The following is an 11,988-nucleotide window of genomic DNA, read 5'->3' on the forward strand; positions in this document are numbered from 1 at the left end:
GCTAGATAGGACTGATTTCATATTAATTCTATGTCTTTAGACCTAGTATGATATCTCCATTGCAATCTTGATTTTTGGGTTAGATGTGAATGAAAGCCAATTCATAATCTTGAGATGTACACTGTATGTACTCTTTGTGTTTTAATTGTAGTGCTAATGATATTGTTGCTGTAGCACCAGAGCACTTTTATGCCACAAATGATCACTATTTTGCTGACACACAGTTACAATCCTGGGAGGTCTACTCGGGTGTAGCATGGTCATATGCTACTTACTACAGTCCAGAGAATGTTCGAGTGGTGGCGAAAGGATTTGATTTTGCAAATGGAATCAACATCTCACCTGATGGCAAGTATGTATGCTCTTTAAAATGTAATGGATTTATTCAAGTTCTTAGTAGATAACTTTAGAACATGACTTTTTTGTTAAGTAATACAATATACTTTTAATATGTAATCTTCGATGAAGTTAGGAGAAATGTAAAAATCTTAATTTTTCAGGGAGTAAGATTGATCACATTCAATATTTCTATTTTTGTGAAAATATCCTGAGCTTTCATTCGAGGAAAAAAATTTCAAGAGGAAAAATTGTAATAAACATTTAGTATTGTCAAACAAATGTGTTTTGAAGGAATACTGTTGTGTATAATGAGATTAGTATCTATCTGCCTATCATCTATCTATAGTGTTGGTTTATGTCAAGATAAAGAGCTTATTATCAAAATGTAAATCAAAACACTCTTCCTCCAAGTAAAGCTTACTATGAAAAAAAGTCAGTTTCACTCAGCAGTGTGCTTAGTGATGTGGGTGATTTATAGTATTTGTTATCTGTTTGTAGTCTGGGAACCACACGTTGGGTGGCCTTTTATAGGTATAATATCTATATGCCTAATTATCCATCCTCTTCCTTATCTCAAATCATCAAAGATTTCAGAGCAGTAGTGACATACACTTAAAAAATTAAACGTACTGCTTTCAATTCTGCATATTGGCCCTTGCTCTTTGACAATAAAAAAGAGTCAGGCCATCATTTCTCCTCTGTTCAAGGACACACTGTCCACCCCAGGCATCTTCCGGATGTGTAGTAATGTACCCTGCACAAAATATGAAATCCACAAGACAGGGACTAAGCTCAGGACAGGAGGGGAAGAAGACTCCTTTGTTCCAAGCCATGCACTGATCCCTTATATTTTCAACTGACCTAAAACAAGAGACTGTTATCAAGGGCCATTTGTGCAGCCACCCTGAGAGACAGCTCACTTTCCTCTGGTGTGCAGGAGTGTGGTGGTGGGGCCTTGACCCTGTATTGACAAAGCAAGATATAAAGAGCTGGAGCTAAGTTCCTTCCCTGCTGATCAGGAATAAGAAGATTCCCACCATAAGAAATAACTTTTCAGCCATTAAACTCCTTTGTGCATTGCAAACCCATCAAGCTTGTTCAGAAATTTGTGTGCTTTGAGATAGATTCCATTTTTCAGTCTCCAAACAAAGTCCCTCCATAGGAAGAGTTATTGCAACTCACCATAACCTTTCGAATTGCATTTCTTCCGGTGCTTTGATGTAGCTCTTGCTTCTTTAAAGGTATGTCTATATAGCTGAGTTGCTGGCTCATAAGATCCATGTGTATGAAAAGCAGGCTAATTGGACTTTAACTCCAGTGAAGGTAAGATGTATTAACTCTATAAGTTTGCAAAGTGATAATTAGTTTCTAATTGATTTGTGAAATTAAAAGCAGGGAAAAAAGAATAGTCTAATTGGAACAGGCGAGAACCAATTTTTCACTCCTTTGTTGAGTTGCCAGCATCGTTACGTGTTTGTTGTCCACTTTTGCTCACCTGAGGAGTGGCAAGCAGCACAACACTCATCTCACCTGTGGAACGTCGATGCTTTCTGCTCCGGTGAATTTTAACTTTTGATTGTGTTCCCAGGTCCTTTCTCACCCCCTGCTCCTTTTCTTTTTTCCTCTGGCTGATAAACCTAATAAATAGCCTCAACTTGTATGTAAAACAGATCTTCTGTTAGTATAAAGACCACATGCTCACAATGCTATGGTGAGAGATGCAAGCACTCTGCTTGCATCTCATATCATTGTGCCTCCCTGCCTTGGGTACGTGGTCCTGCTCCAGGGGGTGCAAAGTTCCCTCTGCTTTTTTTGGTACTAGGGATCGAACTCATGGCCTTGTGCTTGCCAGGAAAGTGCTTACACCGCTGTGCCAAATCCCTGGCCCCCTCTGCTCTTTTCCACCTCTTTCCAGGCTCTGCTGAAATGTACCTGAGCGAGACCTTCTGCACTACTTGATCTACTTGGAGCGCTGCTCTCCTGCCCTGAGTGGTTCCTCTCATTTTATTGCTTCCTTTTGCTTTTGGCCAACATCCTATATATTTATGACTTCTTTATGATCTGACTTCCCAACTAGGGTATAGGCTTCACCAGGACAGATTTTCTTCCCAAAGCCTAGTAGCCATTCACCAAATATTTGTTAAATTAATAAAGTGAGGTTTGAATGGGTATGCACTGGGGCTCATCTTCTGCATCCACCAGTTCTGGTCCAGGATGAAGGCTCAGTCAAAAGGAATGAAAAAAGGAGAGGACAGGAAGGCATGGGAGGGAGAAGGGGGATAGACTAACAGCAAAGACTGGGAGGAGACTGAAAGTGTCCCTCATCCCAGAAACCATAAGACAGCACGCTCTTGTGACACAGGCCTACAGCATGAAGCACTGTACCACCATTGCACCACTGTTCCCATCAGCGTGTCCGAGGTGCTGTCATGATGCTCTCACTTGGACCTCTACCTTGAAGCAAGAGCAGTGTACCATCATGTTTGACATTAAAGATCATTCCAGACTAGAGTGGTGTTATCTGAAATAAAATAGAATTTCACACTCAGACTCACTGGAGAAAAAAATCAACCAGGGTTGTAATGAAATGTACTTCAGTAAAAGGAAAATAAAAGCATTCTATAATAGAAGCCAACCTAACATACACTCAGCCCTGGGTATCAGGGATCTATTCCTGCCCAGGCAAGGTGGACAGCAAGGCTGGTTTCAGACTTGGCTTCCACTTCTGGCAAGAGACCATGCCTATCTCCCATCATAACACCCAACTTAGTAGAGGACATTCCTTCATGTGTTTCTTCTTCTTCTTCTTCTTCTTCTTCTTCTTCTTCTTCTTCTTCTTCTTCTTCTTCTTCTTCTTCTTCTTCTTCTTCTTCTTCTTCCTCCTCCTCCTCCTCCTCCTCCTCCTCCTCCTCCTCTTTCTCCTCCTCCTCCTTCTCCTCTTTCTCCTCCTCCTCCTTCTTCTTCTTCATTTTTTGAAAGATCATATGAATTAAATACCACAAAGTACCAACAAAATAGCTAAAATAGTTGAGGTTGATTGTAAAATTTGTGATGCCATATGGGTCAGTTTGTGTCTTGCCCAAATATGCAGATCCTACCCAATGGAATGTTAGCCTCAGAGAGGAAAGATAGCCTAATATATGCTTTCACATGGATACATGCTTCCACCTGCATACATGCTTCTGCATGGATACATGCCACCACTTGGATGTTAAGTGAAAATGATCAGACACAAAAGGACAAATATTTTGATTTTACTTACCTGAAGTACAGAGAATAGGCAAATTCATAGAAACAAGAAGTAGAAGTGTGGTTACCAGGGACGGGGGAAAAGGAGAGTGAGGAATGTGTTTAAAGGGTATAGAGTTTCTAAACAGAAATGATTCAAATGGGATCATTAAAAATTCTACAGGTAGATAGTGGTGTTGATAAGTGCACACAATATGACAACATTGTGAGTGTACTTTTTTGGAGATATGAGACATTGTTCTTTTTTAGCATTAATTTTCATTTTATTAGCACATGTTTACAGTACATTATTGAATTCACCGGGGGAGTTTGTACATGTAACATAACCACTTTATTTCCTTTTTTCACCCTCTTTTCCTCTTTCTCCTTCCATTTCATGGTCTTTTTTGGTTCTGCAAAAGACCTATCTCCATATTGCTTATCTTCTACTTTTTATTTTACTCTTTATTTATGTTTTGAGTCTCTCATATAAGAGATACCATGCAATATTTAAGATTTCATGACTTACCTCCCCCATAGCATGATCTTATGGTATATTACTAAAAATGACTTAAATTTATTCTTCTCTCAGAGTAGCACTCCATTTTGTAAATGTCCTTAGAGTTAGTGTCATTGACATGTATATGTAAAACTGGCTAAGATGACAAATTTTGTTTTATATATTTTGCCACACTCTCTCTCTCTCTCTCTCAAAAAGATTTAGTCAATTATTCCAACAGTTCAATGAATCTGTCACACTTCAGTGAGGTTTATTTCTCTCAAAATTGGGATATTTGTTAACAGAGAATACAGTTTTTCCCATAGAGAGTATTTGATTATGTTTTTCTGACCAAGGAATGAAAAATCTTTCACTTCTTGTGATGGGAGTGGGGTCTGTGTTGCACAGGCCACTATAATGCATCAGCATGCCAGTGAGTGACATATTTGGAAGACAAGCATCCTAGTTACTCTTCCAATGCTGAGACAAAACACCTGACACCTAAAGGTAAAGGAATAAAGGTTTATTTAGATCACAGTTTGTAGAGGTTTTACTCCATCATCAACTGGCTCCAAGGCAGTGTGGCATATGGCAGAGGGACATTGCAGGGGAGAGAAAAACAGTTCATGATGTGGAAGGCAGAAGGCAGAAGCAGCAAACACAGCAAGCAGCAAGTGACAATAGCATTCCTCTTTCTGTCCCTCAAATTCTATCCAGGTTGTAAGATCTTAGGTCAGGTCCCATTATCTACACTCTGAACTATACCAAACCAATCAATAGATTAATATAATAATCAAAGTCACTTAATTCCAGCATCATACATTCTAGATCCGCCACCTCTGAAAAGTCCCCCTATGAGAGCATAAGCCTTTGGGGAGGACATCTAGATACAAACCTTAACAGCAGGAGTTCATTTCTAGACTCAGAATTGGCTCCCTGCTGATGATTGACTCTTCTTTTGTGGGAACTACACATGCTGGTGATCAAAGAGCTCAGTAATTGTGTGTTAGGTGGTGTGACCCCAGGCTTCTGTGTCCTCCCAGCCCCACTTCCAACTCTCATGTCAACTGGCTTTCATCCACCATGGAATTCACCCATTGGCGGCACAACTTCCAAAGGAAACAGCGGACCACTCATTTCTTCACTTAAAGAAGCTTGTCACAGTGGACTAGGAGCTGACCATGGGAAGGATGGTGGTTTCAAGGCTGCAGAAAGCCAGAGCTAATATGGAGGCTTGCTTGGTTGCCTCCTTTGGCCAGCCTGGTCTGTTTCTAGGCTAAGGCATGACAGCCCTGCGTGACAGTGAGATTGAGGCTCTGTCATGTGGATTGAGCCCTTGAATCCCCGTAGAGATGAAGGGATGACTCTCATTTTTTAGTAGGAAGCAAATGGCAGCTACCTGCTCATTCTCTGGCCTTTGCAGTGCACCATGGCTGGTTATTTACTGGGGCTCTGAGCTTCTAGGTAGGCTGAACTCTGAAGTACACAGTAGATGTTGTTTCTCCAATGAGAGTTAGAGGTAAACAAATAGATGGGATTTCTTTCCAGGAGAAAGCAGCCAAAATGATGAATGGTGGAATTAAGAATCATTTGTATTATTTATGATCCTGGTGCAAACCCTCAACAGCAATCTGTGCAGTCATTGCATGCTTGCAACTTATATTTAGATAATAAATAGCAGAAGAACAGGGAGTTGAATAGCATCAGAAAACTGAAAAACAAACTGAGAGGCAGAAATTAGACCCTGGGTGATCATTTCTTCTCTGGCTGCACAGCCTTTGATTAGCCATGAAACAATTCACATTTCATCTGCGTTCTCATCAGAAACAAATCTATATTTCTTGGTTGTTTGCCAAATGTTTGTGAAAATCTCATTTGCATATGAGGTTTCAGAAACAACCATTTTGTGCTGCACTTAATTTTTTTACAGATTTAGGCTCACACAGATGTGTACAGATGTTAGTACACATGTGTTCACTCAGCTTTTAAATATCTTTCTTTGTTTCCCAAACACACACTCCCCATTTGTCATGGAATCTGACAAAATACTCGAGTAAGTGAAAGGTCAGAGGGATCCCTGAGTGCTCCTGAAAGGGGGGGGGGATTTTATCCTTGGAAGCAGGGGAGAGGTGACCAAGCACAGGAGAGCCTCCCTGACAAATTGCTACGTCACTTCACAAATTTTCCTTTCTTTGGTTCTCTCCTTGTATTTAATCTCGGAAGTCGCTCGACTTAGACACGCTTGTGGATAACATATCTGTGGATCCTGTGACAGGGGACCTTTGGGTTGGTTGCCATCCCAATGGCATGAAGATCTTCTCCTATGACCCAGACAATCCTCCTGCTTCAGAGGTTCGTGTGGCCAGTGACCCAAGTCACTGGGTGTATTTCTAACTATTGTTTTTCTGCCAAAATACAATTCTCATCTCTGCCCTCTCAATAAAAGAGGGGACATGGATAAGACGATCCAGATGGTTAGAAACAAAAAGAAATTATGGAGGTATTTTAGTCAGAGACTAAGTAGAAAATGGATGATGCATTTGAACTGGGTAAACTGAGGGATGTTTAATAAAGGGGTTACCTACAAAGACATGGACACAATGTAGGGATATCAACCAGGGACAATGCAGAGTAACCCAGCAGTGGTAACAAGGGGACAGGAAGTGACTACTGAGTAGGACTGAGGAGGAATGTGGCTCAGTGGGAGAGCACTTGCCTACCCTGTGTGAGGCTCTGGGCTCAATCCCTGACACTAAAAATAAGTAGGGAGAGAGAGAGTGGAGTGTGGAGAGGGCCCCTCTGAGAGGAGTCCGGCCCCTGGTTGAAGGATGTAGCTAACCAGTGGTGACACTCCCGAGGATGCAGGCTAGAGCCTAATTACCTGTGTTAGTCACTTAGTTTCATGTTGATGAGACATGATACCTGACACAGACAACTAAAAGGAGAAGTTTAATGTGGCTCACAGTTCTAGTCCTTGCTAGCCTGGTTGCAAGTCAGAGGCATCATGGCAGAAGGATGTGGTGAAACAAAACTGCCCGGTTCATAGGACCAGGAAGTGGGAAGTGAAGGGAGGAGAGAGGAGAGGACTCTCCTGACCAGGCTCCCCCCAACCCACCCAGCACATTCAGCTAGGAATCCACCGATGGATGCAGGACCCCAGTGATCCAATCACCTTCTCAAAGCCACACCTCTGAACATGAGAATCTTGGTGGACATTTCAGTTCTAAGCTGTAACCTGCCCTGACTCTCTCTCAGTTTTTCCCTTTCTACTGCCAGAGGCAGAGAACTGCAAGTTCCCCCTCTTCCAAACAACAACAACAAACAAACAAACAAACAAACAACAAAACAGTAGGCCTTGGTGCAATGTCCAGCACCACATGTGGTCCCTACCTTTTATTTCAGTAGTGAAATTCTCTGCCATACCAGCTCAGAGTTTTTAAAAAACGATGTAATGATGCCATGCTGCTGTGTTTTAACTGCCATGTGTGACTGGCTTTCCTGTTACAACTCCTCTTCTGGGATTCAGGGGAGTCACCTGTATCTGTGGTGGTTTGGTTCCAGGACTCCTTCATGATGACAAAATCCACAGTACCTATGTAACATGGTGTAGTATTGGCATAAAACTCACACACATCCTCCTGTCTATTTTAATCATGCTAGGTTACTTACAATACTTAACACTATATACATGCAATTAACACTGTTATGCTGTGTAGTTCTGTATCATTTAGGGAACAATGAGAAGAACAAAGGTGTTCTGTAGAGATGTAATTTTTTTCTCAAATACTTTTTCTTTTGTGGCTGTTTAGATCTGCAGATGTGAAACTTTTGGATACAGAAAGCTATGTATGTACAAATCAGTACCAGGGAACAGTCTTAAAGCAAAATTGGCCATTCTCTGTAGACAATTTCTGAAAAATGGAGAGTAAATCTACTTTATGGAATTTATTTTGGCTTAGAAAAATTCAATTTTCACCTTAGTTATAGTTCTATTCAAAGATCCCATTTTGAGTTCATGGTCTTTATGTAACAGATTACTTTGTAGGATGAATAAGAATTTGAAACTCAGAATGCCATAGACATTTGAATGTTCACTATGATTTACTAGGATTTCCTATTTTGAATTTCCATTGTGTACTAATTGAACTTGTTATTTACATCAAATGCATAACATTTTTTATATTTTTTTTTACTGCTGGGTATTTTTAAAGTTGTCTTAATTCATTATTTGCCCAAAAGGAAAGGAATATCAAAGACCATGTCTCTTGAATAAAAAAATCAAACAGATATATTTAGTTAAATTATTGTCCTCATGTCTTTCTTACCTAGGTTTACAGAAAATTGTGCTCATGTTTAATGAGAATTCTTTGTGCTTTTTTGCTAGTTTTTAGTTTTTGGAATTGCCAAACAGTTGTTTAAGAAAACTGGAGAAATTTATGTCACACAGTATTCATGGTTCAGAACTGAGCAGAATGTTAGAGTCTAATTTGTCCTTGTTCCTTAGCTCATTTGGTGAGCTTGAGTCATTTACTATAACACGAACTTACTTTGTTGTTCTGGAAAAAACATGTCCTTTCTAGTGATGGATCTGGTAAGGAGCAGCAAAAAGTAATAAGAATCCATTATCTAATGCTCTGACCCATAAAAGAGTGAATTAGTTTTATTACCAGGAGTCTTAGTTAAGCCAAGGTACACTGTCATCTATTTCCCTGTAAGGAATTGCTACATGCTAACATTCTAGCAGTTTCTTAAGAAATGTGTCTTTGGTGTCAGCTGCTACAAAGAGGTCACTTTAAATGGCTCACTGGCCTTCCCTAGCTGCCGTGTTTGTGTTTTGTGATGTAGGTATCCTTTCTTTTAGTACCCTATATTTTATCCCAGTTGATGAGGAATTTAGAAAGAATCTAGTTTCACCCATCTCGTTCTCAGATGAAAAAATAATGTAAGTGGCAGATCCAAGTTATGACCCAGTCCTCCTGCCTCAGTAAAATGCCCTTCGTGTGACATTGCATCACACAGAATTGCTGTTTTTGTCAGCCACAAAGATCAAATATTTTTAATACAGTGAATATAACATGACATTACATCATTGCCTATGCTTCAATCAAATTCTCAAATAAATGGAGGGAATTAAATTTATAAAATCATACACATTTAGAGATGGGACCTTAAATTCAGAGGAATGGTACACAGGAGTTGTCTGGGGGAGTTATGCATGTTTTCCCCCGTTTTGAGTGCCTGTATTGAAAGTAATTAAGAAGAGAGTCTACATTCTGGGTTTATTTGAAAATAAGACCTGAGTTCCAGCATGGCAGCCATTTGCTGGCGGCAGAGTAATGGTCCTCTTACCCCGCATATCTGCCATGCAAACAAACCTCCTTCATTTCTCACTGGGGCTGTGCTGTTCATGTATGCTTCCTGCCTTGTCACTGTAGGTTTGTGGACTTCCTGCCATCGTGAAAGGTCATAACCTGTCTCCAAATAAGGAAACACACTTAAATACTGAGCGATTTTGGAATAAAATATGACATGTAGTTATAAGAGATAATATGGTTTGTTAAGGAGAAATAACTTCATATTTGTCTTAAGTGACTTTAAAAGATAATTACCTCTGTTATTTCGTCCACAGGTTATTCGAATCCAGAATATTTTAACAGAAGAGCCCACCGTAACAGTGGTTTATGCAGACAATGGAACCATGCTGCAAGGCAGCACGGTTGCCTCCGTGTACAAAGGGAAACTGCTTGTGGGCACGGTGTTCCAAAAGGCTCTTTACTGTGAGCTCGAACAGCCCAGCGCACAGCCACATTAGCAGTGGAAGCCCGTGTTAGCCACTGGCCCGAGTTGCCACAGAGATCCCAACAGAGTAACAATGGTGACACTAAATGCAGATGTCATGAGGCACGGAAATGCTATTTAATCAGGAGCCGATAGGGAGAGCCAGGCATTTTGAGAGTGCATTATCAAATTAGTCTGATTGGCCAATAAAGGATCCTTTTCATTAAACTGGTCCTGTTTATTGTACCAATGGTCAGAATTTAAATAATGTAACTGTACATAATTCAAAAAATCCTTTCCCCAAAACATGTATTCCCTAAAAGCACAAGAATAAATGACATTGCTACCTCTCCTTCAGAAAACAGGCACTCAGGGTGAGTTTGTGCATCATCATACCCTCAGTCCTTACTTGAGGACTCCAGGCCACATGCCAGAAAACTAAACAACTAAACTTCAAATGACCTGGCAACTCCAGGCATCTCTCCGTAGCAAAGCAATGGGCCATACCAGCAGCGTGAGACTTTATATGGTTTCTATGGAGATGTCCCCCCAGGTGGGGATTGAGAGGTGAGTAAATGGTGAGAACACTAGAGCTAACTTGCTCTTAGGAGTAGGGTCTGGGTGGCAGAGATGGGTGACTGGGTGACCAGGAAGGGCACAGCCTTGTGCCTGGCTTCTCCCTGCCTCCTGGCTAACATGATGTGAGCAGCTTTCTACAGCCCAGGCCCTTCTTCATTTTCTGTTTGAGCCTGCTGAGTATGGACTGAAATTTCTGAAATGTGAACAAGGTAAACTGAGTCTTTAATTTTCTGGTGTTGAGGGTTGAGTGTCTGTGATGAGGTGAGCCCCGTGCCCATTCTCCCTCTCTACCTGCAACTTTTTCAGGCAGCAAGAACCTGAATCACCCCATTCTCCCATCTCTCTGATTCTTTTGATTCTCCTGTGGCCATGTCATGTGGGAAAATTTTAAAATTCTTGGGGACATTGACACACCTGAAAATGATGTCTGTTACCTCAGCACCACTTGAACACTTTAATTTCATTGACCTGGACAAAGAAGGAAGCTTGCTCATTCAACAAGCAGATACAGAATAAACCCCGTAATGTATCCAAGAGCTTAGTGCCCTGAAGATTCCACCGCTGCTCAGGTGGTGGCAGAGGTGTTTGTTTTGTTGTTTGAATTCTATTAGCTGGGGAGACTGAGAAGAAAAAAAATACAAAGTAAACACACAGAAAAGATCAACAACCACCACTGGCCATCTTCTAAGAGGGGAAGAAAACAGGACTTCACCATTTGGCTATGAAAGCTGCTATAAAGAGGCTGCCTATCTTCAAATTCATTTGTCTTTTGAATATAGGACCTCAAACATTAAAGCAGTCACTTTGGCAGTGCTTAAAAATTACTGATTTAAAGAGATTCTGTTTTGATAAAAACACTTGTACTATCTCAAGATTCAGGTTACTCATAGTCTCAGCATCTTACCAAGTGTCCTGTGAATGTTCTGTTATTCAGTGGTATTATCTGGCCACAACCCAGGAAACTGAATTCTGAAATACCATCTGTAACTATGAGTTTGGTGTTTAGGAAAACCCTCCCACATATTTCCTTTAAAAAGAATCCTTGAGTAGTTAGCCTCTGTAACAATGTTATGAAGTATTTGTATTTGGCAAAGGAGGAAGCTTTCCAGTGTCACACAGCATACATTCAAGTTTATTGGAAAGAAATACACCTTGGTTATGAATTGTCTAACACACACTGGAAGAGGAAAAAGGTTCAATTTCAGATACTATTCTGGATGCCCAGATAAAGGTTTTTACATAGCCAAAAGTTTAGTACGGATATATTTGCGTGTGTGTGTGAAGGAATGACCTTAACATTGTTCACCTGTTATATCCAAGAATCTTGAAGGTTGTAGGAGTAAAACTCATTAAAATACACATGTGCTAAGGACGGGCCTGATTCTTGCTTAGCCCGTGCCGCACTGCAGGAGGCTGACTGCCTCATGGGCTCACCACAGACCTTTCCTTGGATGATAGATATCAGAACCCTTGATGTAAAGTGGCGACGGGGGAACAGAAAGACGGGCAAGGGCACTGTGACGGGAGGCTGTGCTCTCTTAACTTTATGCCCAGTTTCATAATTG

The 11,988-nt window shown here is 40.8% G+C and overlaps 1 protein-coding gene across 2 annotated transcripts in view; it reads left to right on the forward strand.

Annotated features, from left to right (window-relative positions):
- Positions 1 to 10,072, forward strand: part of Pon1 (paraoxonase 1) — a 30,129-nt gene extending 20,057 nt beyond the window's left edge. For both annotated transcript variants that reach the window (XM_003475003.5, XM_013158395.3), the window contains exons 6-9: positions 152 to 352; positions 1,581 to 1,662; positions 6,290 to 6,418; positions 9,696 to 10,072. In XM_003475003.5, the coding sequence (XP_003475051.2) occupies positions 152 to 352; positions 1,581 to 1,662; positions 6,290 to 6,418; positions 9,696 to 9,878 (595 nt within the window). In that variant the 3' untranslated portion in view covers positions 9,879 to 10,072. The remainder of the gene's footprint in view (positions 1 to 151; positions 353 to 1,580; positions 1,663 to 6,289; positions 6,419 to 9,695) is intronic.
- The last annotated feature ends 1,916 nt before the right edge of the window (positions 10,073 to 11,988 follow it).

This window comes from Cavia porcellus, unplaced genomic scaffold (assembly GCF_034190915.1).
Source record: "Cavia porcellus strain 051 isolate PalLab524CR breed Dunkin Hartley unplaced genomic scaffold, mCavPor4.1 scaffold_2, whole genome shotgun sequence".
NCBI classification, from domain to species: domain Eukaryota; kingdom Metazoa; phylum Chordata; class Mammalia; order Rodentia; family Caviidae; genus Cavia; species Cavia porcellus.